The 18,988-nt window shown below is 39.6% G+C and overlaps 1 protein-coding gene across 10 annotated transcripts in view; it reads right to left on the bottom strand.

The window, feature by feature from the left end:
• CBFA2T2 (CBFA2/RUNX1 partner transcriptional co-repressor 2) overlaps window positions 1–18,988 on the bottom strand; it is a 153,513-nt gene that overhangs the window by 55,495 nt on the left and 79,030 nt on the right. Inside the window, exons 1-2 of one of the 10 annotated variants that reach the window (XM_054542153.2) lie at window positions 18,033–18,085; window positions 15,696–15,788 (exon numbers count right to left, since the gene is read on the bottom strand). The exons of 7 other annotated variants lie outside the window; for them this stretch is intronic. In XM_054542153.2, coding sequence (XP_054398128.1) covers window positions 15,696–15,726 — 31 coding nt within the window. In that variant the 5' untranslated portion in view covers window positions 15,727–15,788; window positions 18,033–18,085. Of the gene's footprint in view, window positions 1–15,500; window positions 15,789–18,032; window positions 18,086–18,988 lie in introns of those variants that run through there. 2 more of the 10 variants (XM_054542151.2, XM_054542152.2) reach the window with 2 other exon arrangements.

Below are 18,988 nucleotides of genomic sequence, written 5' to 3'. Positions count from 1 at the left end.
TGGGCCAACAGGCACTTAAAAAAAATTACCTTAGGGTTTGATGGTTTCTTTTAACTATTTTCTGGAAGCTTTTTATGCACAGGGAAAAGGGATTGCAGATTTTTTTTTTTTTTTTTTTTGTAAAAAAAGATGAGACAGCATCGTCCAAGCTGGAAGAGCAGTCACATAACCTAGGCTCACTGCAGCCTGAACCTCCTGGGTTCAAGAGATCCTCCCACCTCAGCCTCCCAAGTAGCTGGAACTATAGGTGCATGCCAACATGTCCAGCTAATTTTTGTATTTTTTTTCTTTTAGAGATAGGGTCTCACTAGCTGGTCTCAAACTCCTGGCCTCAAGTGATCCTGCCACCTTGGCCTCACAAAGCACTGAGATTACTGGCATGAGCCACCGCGCCAGACCCCAAGGTTCAAACAGTACTAAGGAAAGGAATGTAAACAAGCACATTAATAATTTTATAATGATTACATATTGAAATTTCTTAGTATATTAAACATATTATCAAAGGGAATGTTACCTGTTTCTTTTTTTAAAAATGAGGTTACAAGAATATTTAAAATTACATATGTGGCCTCTATTTGTTGCTTACATTATATTTCAATTGAAAGCTCTGATGTGGGTATGTGGATTCAGACAGATCAGGATTGAAATTGAGGCTCTGTTAGCTCTCTGATAATGGGGATATTTCCTCCTCAAAGTCTGTTTCCTTGTTTACAGCAATCATTCAATATTGTCCAGCTGCCAGAGTTGCTGTTTACAATCAAATGAAATAAAAAGAGAACAACCTATAGTACAGACCCATGACAAAGAAACGAATTCATCTTTACTCGTTTCCAGAGAAATCTGGACAACTATGATCTCACACTGTTCAGGCTGAGAAATTAAGAATTGAGTTTGGGTTTATTCTTACTTTTTTGAAAGTAAACAAAATAAAGGTAATTCTCTTAACTGATCATTTTGGGGGCCTAAATCATTGAGGACTATTAAGATGCATATACAAATGGAGTATGCATTGGGGATATGGGACTATCAAACATCTCCACAACAGATAAAGACAAAGGGAGATGTCCCCTCAGCAACTGGCTGCTCTTTGTGCCTGGCTGGGCTTCTAGTGTTTGATTTCCAACCCTGAAGCTCCATGCCAGAGGCATTCATTTGTGCATCTCCCACAGCTCCAACTGTCCTCTGCTGTTCTTCACCACTTTTATGTTGCAGCTCTAGTTTAAGCCACATGTTTTGCATGTATAACCTTGAAGTTTCTACTTACCACAAACTTGCTTTTTACTTGTTTTTATTAGAAATAGGTCTTCAGCTTAATCAAATGCATATTTTTTTTTAGGGGAAGGGATGTATTTATGGAAATGGGTTTTTTTTTTTTCCTCCTTTTAGCTTCTTGTATTTATTTTTATTTTTTTTGAGGGGAAGTCTCGCTCTGTCCTCCAGGCTGGAGTGCAGTGGCGCGATCTCGGCTCACTGCAACCTCTGTCTCCTGGATTCAAGTGATTCTACTGCCTCAGAGAGTAACTGGCATTACAGGCACTTGCCACTATGCCTGGCTAATTTTTGCATTTTTACTAGAGACGGGGTTTCATCATGTTGGTCAAGATGGTCTCGAACTCTTGACCTCAAGTGATACACCTGGCTCAGCCTCCCAAAGTGCTGGGATTACAGGCGTGAGCCACCACGCCCAGCCCTTTTCAGCTTCTTAATGTTGAACTATCCTTGCCATTGTGTGATCAACCTTACTTGGTTAGGGTGTACTGCTCTTAAATATAGTGTTGTTCTTTACAGTAATCTAAGGAATAAAGGAAAATATAATGTAGCATAAATCTTTCAAACAGGCCAAAAATAAAGGTAAAAGAAAGAAATACATATCACGAGCTGAATGGCCATGGTACTTTTGTGGTTAACATATATATTACATTAATATATGTTACATTAACATATATATTTGTTCATTATTCATTTGTTGATCTATATATATTTATATATATATTCGTTCATTTGCACCTAAGTTTCTATTCTATTTATAAAAAATAATTTAAAATGTTCACTTTTTCTTCTGCAAGTTCATCATTTTAATTAACACTTCAACAAAGTTAAAACAAAGACTAACAATACTTTAAAATAGCTACGTACCATACGCAAAAAATAATAATAAAGGGGTCAAGAGGAAACTTTTGTGTTGATGGCTTCACAGGGGTGTACTTATTCCCAAATGCATGGAGTTGTATATGTTAAATATGTACAGCTTTTTAACATGTCAATCATACCTCAGTAATGTTGTTTAAGAAAAATCAACAAAAAATAATAGTTCTTTCAGTCTACAGTTCTACATTAAGTTGGAGGTTTTGATCTTCCCTTTCAATGGGAGGATTCAATGATTCATTCTAAATTCTTGACTTCATCACTATCAAAATTTTCTAATGCAATTTCAACTACATGAATGAAACAAATGGTCCAGATGTGAACATCTGACTCTCATTTTCCTTGGGACAGAAATCATGAGTTGAGATTAATGGCTTTAAATGCCAAAACAGCCCAGACATAACAAGTTAAAAGGAAATACATGTGAAATAATTCAATTTTTGTCTTGGAAGCATACAACCTCTTTTCCACATAGGTCCAGTTAAGAAAATATAATTAAAACTGGGTATGGGGCTGGGCGCAGTGGCTCATGCCTGTAATCCCAGCACTTTGGGAGGCTGAGGCAGGCGGATCACGAGGTCAGGAGATCGAGACCATCCTGGTCAACATGGTGAGACCCTGTCTCTACTAAAAGTACAAAAATTGGCTGGACGCAGTGGCTCACGCCTGTAATCCCAGCACTTTGGGAGGCTGAGACGGGCGGATCACGAGGTCAGAAGATCAAGACCATCCTGGCTAAAACAGTGAAAGCCTGTCTCTACCAAAAACACGAAAAATTAGCCGGGCGTTGTGGCAGGCGCCTGTAGTCCCAGCTACTCGGGAGGCTGAGGCAGGAGAATCACTTGAACCCAGGAGGCAGAGGTTGCAGTGAGCCAAGATCGTGCCAATGCACTCCAGCCTGGTGACAGAGCAAGACTCCAACTCAAAAACAAAAAACAAAAAACAAAGAAAAAACAAACCTGGGTGCAGTGGCTCACGCCTGTAATCCCAGCACTTTGGGAGGCCAAGGCAGGAGGATTGCTTGAGCTCAGGAGTTTGAGAACCGCCTGGACAACACAGGGAGACCTCGTCTCTAAAAAAGATGCCATCAAATTCACCAGGCATGGTGGGGGGTGCCTGTAGTCCCAGCTACTCGGGAAGTTTAGGTTGCAGAATCACTGGAGCCTGGGTGGTTGGGGCTGCAGTGAGCCGTGATCACACTATTGCAGTCCAGCCTGGGTGACAGAGTAAGACCCTGTCTCAAAAATAAAATAAAATAAAATAAAATAAATAGTGAAGTTCAGAATTAGGTAGAAACAATTCCATGAATCTCTCCAATATACTTTGAGAAAGCTATCACTCAAGTTCATAGCTTCCAAACTATGACAATTCTGAATTTCTGTGCTTTAATTATGAACCTTCAAGGAAAAGAGAAATTAAGGGTCAAAATACATACCTCTGTGGAATTACAGGACTTTTCCCTAATTCAGAGCCTTCTATCTATACTTTCCAAACATGTCACCTTGGCCCTTTATGCTTTAACCAATAAGTATTTTTGATTATATAGACTCTCTTGACTTTGAAGCAATCTTAAATTTTTTATCTATTTTGAACTCACAGCCAATGCAAAAATCTGCTATAGAATATAAATGGTTAACATATATCCAGGTTCTGCTTAAAACCTCACAGAAAGATAGAATGAGATCAAGAGCATTGTTTTGGCAATAATATCAACAGGAACCTCAGTTTTCCTATGTCTATAACCGAGATAACAACGATAATAGGCCGGGCGCGGTGGCTCACCCCTGTAATCCCAGCACTTTGGGAGGCTGAGGCGAGCGGATCATGAGGTCAGGAGTTAAGACCAGCCTGAACAACACGGTGAAACCCCGTCCCTACTAAAAATACAAAAATTAGCTAGGCATGGTGGCACACGCCTGTAGTCCCAGCTACTCAGGAGGCTGAGGCACAAGAATCACTTGAACCTGGGAGGCAGAGGTTGCAGTGGGCTGATATCGTGCCACTGCACTCCAGCCTGAGTAACAGAGGAAGACTCCATCTCAAAAAACAAAACAAACAAAAAAACAAACCAAAAAACCCAGTGATAATAATGATAATAATCACAATGTTGATCAGATCACATCAGCACTGGCAGTCCTTTTGCATACTGTAAATTACCATAACACATTAATTATCTACCTTTTTAGAGACAGATATATGCAAAGAAGGTAGAAGAATAAAACCTAGAATTCAGCAACAAACATGAGAAATAATCACTATTTTTCTTCTACAGTTAAGCTTTGCTTCAAAAGTTAACTTTCAATTTACCATGGGTAAGGTTTTAATATAAATTTCCCCACATTTCCTCAACCATCACTCTGCCACAGTTCTAGATTGCTCTGCCAAAGCATAACAAAATGGGATGGTGAATTTTGAGAGAAAATAATTATGTATTTCCAGTTAAGACTATAAGGCTTTCTAGATTATCTATATGCTTGTTCACTTCCATTAGTTCCAGTACCCAATTACTAATGTACTAGGTACAAAAAGCACAGAAATAAATGTATTTCAAAGTACCAACATTCAATTAGTGAGGTTAAAAAATAATTTCTCTGCTAGAAAAATGTTCATAATGTTTGACTGTGTGACCTCACTCCTGGAAATCTGTCCTTAAGAAAATAACTCAAGGGAAAAAGCTATTTATACCACAGGGGAATGGTTAATTAAATGGTGGAACGGCATGTCAATGTGAACTGTGAAGGCATTAAAAATTGTAATTAGGAAGGATCATTCATTCAACACTTGGTGAAATGCATATAATACAACGCTGTATGGGGGGACCTTCCTATATACATGTAGTATGATTACAATTATTTATTAAAAAAAGACACACGCTCACGGTATTCAAAGAACATGACAATGGAATTGATGACACGATGGGGTAAGAGGTAAATACCAATTTCCTTGAGTCATTTTGAAACATTGCTTATAAAATATTTTCATTTGCTTTTTGACTGAATTTGCTTTTCTCCATAAGAATTATTAGACACCTACTGGAATGCCATGCATTCCTAACATGTTAGTCTTTCTTCACACACAGGCAGCATGATCTAGCTATAGGGACCTCATTTTCAAAACCAAAATTTTGACAGGTAGTTTGGGTTGAGGGAACAATGGGACAGGGTATTTAAAATACCCTGCAAGCATGACAGAAAAAAAAAACAAGGTTTGAGGTCAGAAGCCCTAAACCCCAGTCCTTCTCCATCTGAGCAGCAGAGATGAATGGAAACATGCTCTCAAATTAGACCAAATGCCCTGGGTTACAATCCCAGCAACTTGGTAATATGATAAAAGGCATCTAAGTTACCCTGTCAAAATCCCACTGGTAGTTTAAAGGATATCATGTTTTGGTATATAGTAAATGCTTAAACACACCAAAACAGTGGCTCAAGCTCTATAAAATAAGCAATTAAGTCTGCCTCTGTCTCCAACCTGTTCTGTAATCAGGAAATGATGCTAGTAATCCTGTTCTAAACTGCACACCATTTTACAAAATATATTATTGTTGTAATTGTCATCATGACCATCATCATCTATATTATTATTGTTATTACTTCTACTAAGAAGCCAGCTAAAGAAACTGACTAGAGTTTACCTGATGGGCTGAGGGAAAAATCTTAAACTCTTAAAAATGTCACTTAAGGCTGGGCGCAGTGGCTCACGCCTGTAATCTCAGCACTTTGGGAGGCCGAGACGGGCAGTTCACGAGGTCAGGAGATCGAGACCACCCTGGCTAACACATGGTGAAATCTCGTCTCAACTAAAAATACCAAAAAAATTAGCCAGGCACCTGTAGTCCCAGCTACTCGGGAGGCTGAGGTAGGAGAATGGCGTGAACCCAGGAGGTGGAGCTTGCAGTGAGCCAAGATCGCATCACTGCATTCCAGCCTGGGCAACAGAGCGAGACTCTGTCTCCCAAAAAAAAAAAAAAAAAGTCACTTAATCTGGCCGGCATGGTGGCTCACGCCTGTAATACCAGCACTTTGGGAGGCCGAGGCAAGTGGATCATCTGAGGTCAGGAGTTCAAGACCAGCCTGGACAACATGGCAAAACCTCATCTCTACTAAAAATACAAAAAGTTAGCTGAGTGTAGTGGCAGGCACCTGTAGTCCCAGCTACTCAGGAGGCTGAGGCAGGAGAATCACTTGAACCCGGGAGGCGGAGGTCTCAGTGAGCCAAGATCATACCACTGCACTCAAGCCTAGGGAACAAAGCAAGACTCTGCCTCAAAAAAAATAAATAAATAAATAAACAAATAAAGATCACTTAAACCAAATGACAACGGTGAAGGTATGCAATCAAGAAGGAAAAATACACAGCAAGTTCACAGTGTGGTATGGTTGGTATGAGAAGGGGTAAGGAAAGTACTTACAGGATTTTGAGACATTTGGTCTCCCAGAGGACAGTCAAGTACTGAGGATGAATGCATAATATAACAGCACACCCTGTAGACAGCATCTGTCTAATGAAATGGTTACTAAATGCAGTGCTGGTAGACTTGGGTCACCATCTAAATCCAAACAAGTTGACTTAAGAACTTAAATATATCCAATTCAACAAATAATTCATTTTCAATTATATGTAATTATCCCTTTTTGGAAACAAGATAATTTTTAAAAATTTTACTAAATTATTTAATTTAAAGAGAAAAAAGGCCCCAAAACTTCATCATACATTATATTCAAATTACTGGTTCATAAAAATCACTTCATCTCCCCAAATAAGGTTAATAATTAGTCAAAGAACTTTAAACTATAAAGTCATATACTCAGTCTACCCAGATAAAGAAAATGAAACCCAGGCAAGGTTATGGCTTGGGACTTGGCCTTCGACCCTGGGGAAAGGTCAATTATCATGTACCTACAACAACTTTGTAGTAATGACTACTAAAACAACTGATTTTTCAGTTGATTTTTCAAATCAATACAATAGTGTTCTTGTACAAAGGATAGTTAGATGGTAACACAATCTAATGGAAACAATGGCATGTGGTATTAATAAAAACAATGCACATTCTGGGTCTACTTCTCCACTGAAATAATGACAGATAAATATACAGCAACACAGAAAAGGTCTTGATATAATGTAAAAGGAAAGAGCCGGATATAATGTATACTCACGAAAATAAAACGGAAAGAGTATGCACATGTATAAGAAAAAACTAGAAGGGAATATGGGGAAAGTAAGAAGTTAGCTTTAATAAAAGGTAGTGCTGTCTTTCCTCTTTTTTTTTTTTTAGACTGTCTTGCTCTGTCATCCAGGCTGGAGTGCAGTGGTGCAATCTTCCTTCACTGCAACATCCACCTCCTGGGTTCAAGTGATTCTCCTGCCTCAGGCTCCTGAGTAGCTGGGATTACACGCGTGTGCTACCACACCTGGCTAATGTTTGTATTTTTAGTAGAGATGGGGTTTTGCCATGTTAGCCAGGCTAGTCTCGAACTCCTGACCTCAAGTGATCCGCCTGCCTTGGCTTCCCAAAATGCTGGGATTACAGGCGTGAGTCACCGCACCCGCCATAGTAGAGATGGGGTTTTGCCATGTTGGCTAAGCTGGTCTTGAACTCCTGGCCTCAAGTGATCTTCCTGCCTCGGCCTCCCAAAGTGCTGGGATTACAGGTGTAAGCCACCGCGCCCGGCCTGTGCTGTCACTCCTAATGCAAGAAGTTACCTTGCTGATTCATTTTTTTTTTTGAGATAGAGTTTTGCTCTTGTTGCCCAGGCTGGAGTGCAATGGCGCGATCTCAGCTCTGCCTCTCAGGTTCAAGTGATTATTCTGCCTCAGCCTCCCAAGTAGCTGGGATTACAGGAATGTGCCACCACACCCAGCTAATTTTGTATTTTTAGTAGAGATGGGGTTTCACCATGTTGGCCAGGCTGGTCTTGCCTGACCTCAGACGATCCACCCACCTCAGCCTTCCAAAGTGCTGAGATTATAGGCGTGAGCCACCGCGCCTGGCCGCTAACATGACCCAAGCACTGTACTAAGTGTTTGGGACACAAACATGAAGCTGATATTCCAACCTTCAAGGAGTTCATGATGTAGCTGGGTGATAAGGGTTCAAGGAAGGTACACCTCAAGTAGACTGGGACAAAAAAGGGAAGATTTAGCTGACTCTTATAAGTACAATCAAATCACAGATGATTATTACATCATCTCAGATTCTGTTTGGGGTCATGTCCACCATTGAAAATCAGCTGAAAACTAAGATTCCTTTCCACTAATGAAGAGTTTATCCACACACACTTATGTTTCTGCCAGCAGTGCCCACATACAGGTCCCAACTTAGCTCCAGAGACTTCAGTCAGCCCATCTTCCTATTATAACATACCTCTTAGTTCACTGACTTGCAAATTCTAAGGCTAACTTTTCATTCTGGGTTTGAGAATAGGGAACAGATGGCCTACACAGCATAGAATCTCTCACAAGAACTAATTTTTACCAATCACATGTGGTTAAAATCCAGATTTATACCTACAGATTAGTGAGCAACAGAAACCCTTATAATGACATGACAATTATTCAGTGTGACAGCTGTTGATACCACTGCCAAATGTGAGTTTTAAAACATAGGCTAACACCTCTGGTTCCCCAGGATTCAAACAAAACAAAACAACAACAAAGATGACAAACACACACACACACACACACACACACACACACACACACAAAGAACAAAAAACAAAAAACCTTGAGTTACAGTACAAATCACAGGTATGAAACAACTTGTTTCAAAGAATAGTTTAAAAGATGAGTAATCTTTAGAAATTAGGTTAACAGAGAAAATGACAGACATGGCTGGGCCTGGTGGCTCATGCCTGTAATTCCAGCACTTTGGGAGGCTAAGGCAGGTGGATCACGAGATCATGAGTTTGAGACCCACCTGACCAACATGGTGAAACCCCATCTCTACTAAAAATACAAAAATTAGCCAGGTGTGGTGGTGTGCGCCTGTAATCCCAGCAGGAGGCTGAGGCAGGAGAATCACTTGAACACGGGAGGTGGAGGTTTCAGTGCACCGAGATCACGCCACTGCACTCCAGCCTGGGCGACAGAGCGAAACTCTGTCTCACGACAGGAAAGAAAGAAGGAAAGATGGAGGGACGGGATGGATGGACGGGACGGGGAGGGGAGGGCAGGGGAGGGGAAGGGAGGGCAGACATATATACTCATTCCAATATTCATGCTATGGCTTCAGGAAACATTTTCATTCAAAAACAAACAGCGATGTTATCTGTATACTGCACATACATCCTACCCAAATGGAGTCTGCCTTTTTTTAAAAAAAAAAAAAAAAAAAAAAAAAAGACAGGGGCTCATTCCATTACCCAGGCTGGAATACAGTGGCATGATCTCTACTCACTGCAGCCTCAACCTCTTGGGCTCAGGGTGATTCTCCCACTTTGGCCTCCTAGGTAGCTTGGGACTACAGGCACATACCACCACGCCCGGCTAATTTTTTGTGTATTTTGTAGAGACAGGGTATTGCCACACTGTACAGGCTGGTCTCGAACTGCTGGGCCCAAGTGATCCGCCCACCTGGGCCTCCCAAAGTGCTGGAATTATAGGCATGAACCACCGTGCCTGGCCCCCATCAAATTGTGATGCCGCTATCAGCTGCTGTGTAATGAAGGATATAAAAAAATTTCTGTTCACATCACAAGGCCTGAAATGCATCATTTGTCTATTTTTGTTTCAGAACAGGCCAATTTCGGCCTCTTAGGTTGTAAGCCTCTTGAGAGTTGGGGCCAATGTTCGTCTTGATCACCACCATATTCCAAGTGCCAAGTCCAGTGGCCAGAACACAGTACATAGTACATACTGGCTTTATTTAGTAAGTTTATTAAGTAAAACCAACTACTGGATATTTCTTACTGAGTTACACAGAATGCCCATGTTTTGATAATAATAGGCTACCAAAGTTAAAATACAGTTAGGACTTAAAATTTAAAAATTTACACGCCTAAAATGTATATTCCCAATTTTGTAAAAGTTTTTAAAATTCAGGAATATCTCTGCATTAGATTAAAAAAAGAAAAAAGAGGCCAGGAACGGTGGCTCACGCCCATAATCCCAGCACTTAGGGAGGCCGAGGTGGGTGGATCACCTGAGGTCAGGAGTTCGAGACTAGCCTGACCAACATGGAGAAACCCCGTCTCTACTAAAAAAATACAAAATTAGTCAGACATGGTGGTGCATGCCTGTAATCCCAGCTATGCAGGAAGCTGAGGCAGGAGAATTGCTTGAACATGGGAGGCAGAGGTTGCGGTGAGCCGAGACCGTGCCATTGCACTCCAGCCTGGGCAACAAGAAACTCTGTCTCAAAAAAAAAAAAAAAAAAAAGAGAGAGAGAGAGACACCAAGATGTACCAAGATGTCTGTATAATACGTTCAGGATACCAAAGAGCTAAAGCAATCTCAAAAAAGAAGGCCAGGGTTGGAGGACGAACTACCAAACATAAAGTGATTTTCAATAAAGGTGTCAACTCAACTCAATGGGGAAAGAAAAGTCTATTTAGCAAATATTGCTAGAACTGGATGTCCAAATAGATACAAATTAACCTCAATCCTCTCTCACTCCATACAAAAAAAAAAAAAAAAAAAAAGAAGATTCGTGATGGGTTGTAAACTAATACCCCGGATCATAAAATTTCTACAAAAAGAATAGGAGAATATCCTTATGACCTGGTGGTAAGCAAAAAAGCACAAACCATAAAATTTTTAAGACTGCTAAGTTAGACTTCATGAAAATTAAAGTTTTCTGCTCATCAAAAGACACCATTAAAAAAATGAACAGGCTGGGTGCAGTGGCTTACGTATGTATTCCCAATGCTTTGGGAGGCTGAGATGGGAGGACTGCTTGAGCCCAGAAGTTTGAGACCAGCCTGAGCAATACAGTGAGACCCTATCACTAAATTTAAAAAAAAATTGAATAAAAATAAAAAAATTAAAAACATGAATAGACCAGGCATGGTGGTTTATGTCTGTAATCACAGCACTCCAGCCTGGGCGACAGAAAGAGACTTTCTCAAAAAAACAAACAAACAAACAAACAAACAAAAAAGGCACTCATTGGGTTGAACATTTAGTATCTGTGCATGTTTATTATATATTTTTAAAATCATTGCAAAAGGATTCCACCACCCATTCCACTGCTCCCCTCTAAGAATAGATCCTACATGTACATGTTATGGCATCTTCTTAACATGTAGACATCACTCAGGCTATTTCTGTACACCAGGTCTTTGTACAATAGCTTATGAAAGGGTCTTTTTAAAGACTGTGTAGAGCCAGTTTATGCCATCCTTCAGATTTCCTGCAGTATTTCATCCTGAAGGCTGAGTTTGATAATCGGACCAGCACTCTTGCATCCTGACTGACCAGCATTCACTTCTAATCAATAACAGATGTGGGAATGGTGCCAGAGTGGGCCTTATGCCAAAGTAACAATTTCTCTCCTATTCAAGAGAAAATACCCTTCTTAAGCTCCCAAGTCATCCAAACAGAGAGAATGACATCTGGAAATACACTGCCATGTCATGTGGTTGGCCCCTTTGGATGACAGCTGTATGCACCACAAGCAGAGGGCTGTTGTGCTAGCTTTGTGGGACATCTCAGAGTATGGCAATTCTACAACCTTACGACAGGGAGAAAGTGCTAAAAGCTCTAAGAGAAAAATAGTAGCAAATGGGTGCAAACATAAGTTTACTTAAGAAAATTCCCTTCATTATGGTTCTTTCTACAAATCAACTGAAATCATTTTCTCATTTCCATATTAAACTTTAAGCCAAAATTCTCTATTTGCTCACAGCCTTAACTTCTCAACTCCTTACCATTTTGGGGGGATCTATTTTTAAAAACCAAGGAGACTAATACTCAATGTAAATTAATTCAATCATATATAAATTGCCCTAGAAAAAATTTTAGAGGTGGAAAAATTTTAATTAGGTGTACCAATACTAAAGTAGTCAGCTGTAAAGGAAAAAATAAATATGAATATTAACAATTGATATTTTGATGTTATTTGTGACCAACTGACCACAAAGGAAAGCTGATTTAAAAGCCTTTCTTCAGATGCCCAGGAACACCATACACACCTTCTCAATCCACACTTATAAAGAAGCAAGTTTCATATTTACCCAAGATTTGAGTAGGACAAGACTTTCTTGCTGGGAAGGATAAATACAAGTCAGGAAATAACTATAATAGTAATAGCTACCATTATTCTCTATCTTCATATATTCATTTAGAAATAAAATATTTATTACACGCAAAGAATGGTGCTAAAATATTTTCTTATTTAAATGACACTAAGACAATAGAAGGTGCCATCCCCACTACCACTTTATTTAACCAGAAGCTAAGGCTCAGAGAAGTCAAAAATTATGTCCCAAGTCATAAGGCTAAGAAATGGCAGCTCTGCTGAGCTCCAGAGACCATACTATGGCAAAATAAATAATGCAAAAAGAATTAATTATTGTAGAACTCAATGAAGTTTGCACATTGTGACCAAGAATTTAATAAGACACACTGATTACAGTTCAAAGAGACTTCACATTCTACTATACAGTTCCTGTCTTTCTTCACAAATATATGAACGTAAATACACAGTCTACAGCTGAAGCACACCCTGGACAAGTTAGAAAATTGAAGCACAGAAACTGTTATGTAGGAGCCCATTGAAGTCCCCAACTGACAATCAGACAGGCTTCTGAAAAAAAGCCCCACTGTCAAATACATGGGCTTAAGGAGTGGCAATGGGGTGCCTTAAGGAGTAAGAACAAATAAGCCACGATTTCAAAGATGTTGGCTCCACACCAAGATCACCCTTCTCTTCTTGGTATACCTCCTCAAAATCAACAATCCAGAAAGTTTTTATCCATCAATATTTTTAAAAATCCAGGTATATTAGAAAAATGGATAAATACTTAGTATAGGCACAAGTCTAAAATGGTCAACAGCCATCACTGCTTACTGAAATGATTATTTAACAATGACACTCTGAAAGGTAACCAGGTACTCTACTGTGTTTTCCAAATAGACTGAAAGATGGAGGCAGAACAAAATCAGCTAGAAAAACAATTTCTTTGGCAAACATTTCAGTGACACAATCAGCACCCACTCAATTCATCTATTATGGAGTGCTCCATCTTTTTTTGGCATTGAACTAAAATTGGGACAGGGAAGATGGACTAAATATGGCAATAAATAAACAGAGAAAAGTAGCAGCTATAAGATCTCATAGACCACTCCACTCAGTACAGAATAAAACTCCCAGAGATGGAGCACACTTATACACTTGGAACGGTTTAACTCATATTCTTCCAAACTCTGTGATTCTTCACAAGTGTGAGCAGAAATACGGATGTGCTGTAGCAAAAATGTACAGCTGCAGCCTGCAGATGTCGAGCTGTTAGCTCTGTGATCAGCAGCCATGCGGTCTGCCTTGCCGGCGCCCTCCTGGTGGCTGCCTCAGTCAGCACTCTGGGCTGTGCCCAGAAAATTGGGGGAGGTTATTCCTGTTGGGCAGCACCCTTTGCAATCAAGAGATAAAAAAAGACCTTCTTATCTGGAAAATGAAATGCTGATATGATGGTGATGTCTCAGTTTTCTCCTCTATAAAAACAAAAACACTCCCAGCTGGCTTTTATTTCCTATCCCTGAGGGGCTGTTATTTGGATAAAAAGCTTTGAAAATTAAAAGCACCATGCAAATATAAGGCTATAGTATAGTGGAGACTGAATCCAAACAACATAAATGGAAGGTAGATGGGCACTTTGGCAGGGCAAGTATCCATGTCTGCCATCAGAGCAAACTCCTAAGTTCCAGTATCTACTTTTATATTAAGATGAGACCTCTGCTAGACATTAAGCAGGCAGAAAGCCTATAAAACAGGTTGTGCTCTCCACCTGCAATGCCCTGCTTTCCCTGTCTCTGGCACTTTAGAAACTCCTACTTTAAGGTCTAACTCCACGTCCTCCCTGATAGACTCAAGCGCATCTTGACAGAAATAAATCCTCCCACATTTGGACTCTTACAGCTTCTTATAAACACCTCTTAGGCCGGGCGCAGTGGCTCGCGCCTGTAATCCCAGCACTTTGGGAGGCCGAGAGTTATAAAGAATGATTATGAGTTTACTGAGATACTGATTTCCTCAGCCTGGGACAGCCAATCAGAACTTAACACTTTCTATGTATGCTACGATGTGAAAAGAGGTTGGGAAGCATTATATAAATGTGAAGATTTAATCTTTTAAAATATTAAACTAATTTTAAACAGCAGGGTAAAGCACTTCACAAATTGTGACATTAATTAAGGCATCAAGAAAAAACATGATGACTAGAAATAATTGCTTCACCTACTGTTGACTAGAAAATAAGTGTTTCAGAACACTGGCATCAGATAAAACAGCATATCCTGAAAGAAAAATAACACAGCTACCTCGCATAGCAGTCAGTCTGCGCAAACAACCATATGGTTTGCTAATTTAATCAACAATCCCCAAATTTACTTTTTCATCCTGCAGACAAAATGAAAATTAAGTTGCTAGAAATATTTTAGAAATTATTTTGCCACTTCAAATCTTTAATACAATACATACAGTACCCAAAGCTTACTCATCCAGGCTCCCTTTGAAAGCACAAAAACGCTTTATCAGCCACATTTTTTAAAAGCACAAAAAACATTGATCAGTTTAATCTGTATTTTAAGGCCAATCATTCTTCACACCACACAACCAAAATTCAAACCCTTTGCCATTCTCCATTCCACCTACAAGAGACAAAGCTTAGACCTTCCCCATCTCTTGACTAGATTGATCATACTCAACTCAAAATACCCCCATGAAATTCTTCTTTTGCCAAGAAGCCTCCATCTCAAAATGCCAATGAAGTCACGCTTCCCTGCTTAAAAAGAAAACAACTTTTTATAAGAGTTTTTGTTTGTTTGTTTGTTTAAGACGGAGTTTCACTCTTGTTTCCCAGGCTGGAGTGCAATGGCACGATCTCGGCTCACCGCAACCTCTGCCTCCCGGGTTCAAGCCATTCTCCTGCCTCAGCCTCCCGAGTAGCTGGGATTACAGGCATGCGCCACCACGCCCGGCTAATTTTGTATTTTTAGTAGAGACGGGTTTTCTCCATGTTGGTCAGGCTGGTCTGGAACTCCCAACCTCAGGTGATCCACCCGCCTTGGCCTCCCAAAGTGCTGGGATTACAGGCGTGAGCCACTGCGCCTGGCCTTTAAAGCAAATTGTTTCTAGGGAAGAGTATATTTCTGTTATTAAATTAGTCATCTATTAGAAATGAATCTTTCACACATACCTTTCCATTGCCTTGCTAGGACCTGTATTTCTTTCAAGCTTATTCCAGATTCTTTAGCCATTCACCTGGTGATCTGCTTATGTTCCAAAAGATGAATGCAACATCACAGGTACAGTCAGGATTGTGCTCCACAAAAACTACCATCCTAAATCTTCATCATAATATCTAGACAGGAACTGGTATGGTGGCTCTTACCTGTAATCCCAGCACTTTGGGCAGCCAACATGGGAAGATGGCTTTAGCCCAGGAGTTTGAGACCCACCTGGGCAACATGGCAAAACCCCACCTCTACAAAAAAAAAAAAATAAGAAAAATTAGCCAGGTATGGTGGCAAACGTCTCTAGTCCTAGCTACTCGGAAGGCTGAGATGGGACAACTACCTGAGCCCATGAAGTCAAGGCTGCAGTGAGCCATGATGGCACTACTGCACTCCAGCCTGGGTGAAGAGTTACGACCCTGTCTCAAAATAATAATAATAGGGCTGGGTGTGGTGGCTCAAGCCTGTAATCCTAGCACTTTGGGAGGCCAAGGTGGGCGGATCACGAGGTCAGGAGTTCGAGGCCAGACTGGTCAATATGGTAAAACCCTGTCTCTATTAAAAATATAAAAATTAGCCAGGCATGGTAGTGCACGCCTGTAGTCCCAGCTACTTGGGAGACTGAGGCAGTAGAATTGCTTGAACCCAGGAGGCAGACGTTGCAGTGAGCTAAGATCATGCCACTGCACTTCAGCCTGGGCGACAGAGCGAGACTCCATCTCAAAAGAAAAAAAAAAAAAAAAGAAGAAGAAGAAGTAGTACTCAAAATCTGAGAAACAATGTGTCACATACAGTACTGAACACTTACATCCATCATCTCTTTGCATTCTTAAAATAATCACCTTTCAGTGAGGACCCTCCTTGACTACCCTCCTCAAACTAACCTGGATCTCCTTAAACCCTTTCCCTTTCTCCTTAGCGCTTTCATTTTTTGTAACATTAAAAAACATCTTAAATATACATAAACATACATTTTAGGCTACATATATATTACTTATTACATCTTTACTGCCTATCTCTTCTACTAGAATTTAATCTCCACGAGGGCAGGGGCTTTGCTTTACTCACTGATGTAACTCCAATACCTAGAAAAATGCCTGGCACACAGTAGGCACCTAAATATTTAAATGAATGGATGAATAACAAGGAAGACAGATTTGACAATTATTTGAAAACACCCCTCCCCCTCTCAACATTCAATCTATCAACAAGTTCAGAAAACTCAACTTCCTCTAAAATATACCAAATCATCTGTCCTCTACTATATTCACTGCCATAAAGCTGGGCCAAACTTGTCATTTTTCATTTCTGGTCTTGCTGCTTCCAGCCATGCCCTATAAAATTCTTTCTCCATATGACAGGAAGAATGATCTTTATAAAATGTAAAACAGATCACATTACTGCCCCAACTATTCAATGGTTACCCATCACTCAGAATGAAATCCAAATTCATTGGATTACAAAGCTTTATGCTGGCTTTAAAAGCTCTACATGAACTTCTGTCTCCTCTCTCGCTACCCTCTTCTCTTCATCCACTACATTATATCTACATTGGCCATTTTTCTATTCTTTGAACATATTGAGTTCATTCCCATCATTGAGCCTTTGCACTGGAATATTCTTATCACTGACATCTATCGAGCTACTTCATTATTGTTATTCAGCACACAGCTCAATTTACTTCTTCAGAGAGTCCTAAATTAACACTTTATTTCATATACATATTTTTTTGTTAATGGGCTCAGTACTTTCTTTTATTTGAATTTAGAAACTTTTTATTTTGAAATAATTTCAATCTTGCAAGACTATTCAAATAATTCTGTTAATATCATTTAGCTAAATTCACCAATTAATTCATCCATTTATAAAAATCACTTTCTTTTTCTCTATCTACCTATATTTTTATCTAAACCACTTGAGAGCAAGCTGGAAACATTACACTCCCTTATGCTTAAATATTTCAGTGTGTAATTGCTGAGTTCGGATGTTTACTTATAAGCACCATATAATTACCAAAATTATTAACATTAATACCCTACCACCATCTTTACAGATATTATTCTAAAATTTATGAGGGATTTCCTCATATAAACGAGGTTGGCAGATCACCTGAAGTCAGGAGTTCAAGACCAGCCTGGCCAACACGGCGAAACCCTGTCTCTACTAACAATGCAAAAATTAGCCAGGCCCGTGGTGGTAGGCACCTGTAGTCCCAGCAACTCTGGAGGCTGAGGCAGCAGAATCGTTTGAACCTGGGAGGTGGAAGTTATGGTGAGCCGGGATCGTGCCACTGCACTCCAGCCTGGGCAACAGAGCGAGACTCCATCTCAAAAAACAAACAAACAAACAAACAAAACACAAGAAAAGAAATCACCACTCCCAAGTGCTAATGGAAAATAACGGTCAACCTTTACACTCTAACCATATTTAACTATCATTCAAGTAAAGGTGAAATAAAGATATCTTCAGATCAGCAAAAAGAGTGTACTACTTACAGATTCTCCAAGAATTATTAACAGATACACTTGGCAGGAAGGAATTATTAACCTAGAAGGAAAATTGTGATAAATATGCAATGTGACCAGATAATTCAATAAATATATTGATAAATCTAAATTAATAGCTTTAAAAATAATGGTAACTATTATTTTGGCTGGGAGTGTAACACACAAAATGGAAACAAAATCCTAGACAGTGGTAATATACTGAAAAAGTTACTCAATTTGAAGTGTTCTAAGACTTCTGTACTTAAAGAAAAAAATGGATATGTGAATTGACATTTTAGATTTTATGTCAAGTACACACTAAAATTTTAAAAGTAATCATCAAAATAAGGAAAATGAAACATCTATCTTTAAACTCACCCACTATTTTCACTTATTCAATTAAGAGTATCTATTGATTTGTGCGTACAAAATGTGAGAAAATAGAATAAAGTAGTTCATTAAAATGAAACAAACCAAAAAAGTTGAAGAGCCTTAAACATTTTTACTGAAGTGTTTGAGACTGACTCCAAAAAACAACATAATTCCCAAGACAAATCACCAATTCTCTGTCCCCAATCCAGACCCACTTTAAAAGATTTGTTGTTAGAGATGGTTCCCTTGGATGGAAAGGCAGTGAAACACTTTAATTCATTCTCCAAGATAAAGATGGAAATTAACATTTGTAGAAGGTCAGTCACACACACACCAAGTCTGTTGTCCTCCCCTACTTTAGACATGAAGAACAGAGCCAGGACTGGGGAAAGGTAAGTGAGAAGCCCGGGGCCCAGACAAAGCACTTGTGGTTATTTGCCATGCTTCTCTACTCAGGGAGACAGAAGCACAGTTTGCTTGTGGAAACCTCAGTTCACATTCACGGTGCAAGAAAACTTACTTCCAGTTTCATTGTGGCATTAGCCTTAGGAATGAGAGAGGACAACTTAATAAAATTAAAAGAGATGAAAAGA

The sequence above is a fragment of the Pongo abelii genome, chromosome 21, assembly GCF_028885655.2.
Source record: "Pongo abelii isolate AG06213 chromosome 21, NHGRI_mPonAbe1-v2.0_pri, whole genome shotgun sequence".
NCBI lineage: Eukaryota > Metazoa > Chordata > Mammalia > Primates > Hominidae > Pongo > Pongo abelii.
This window is presented reverse-complemented; position numbering and strand designations above follow the sequence as displayed.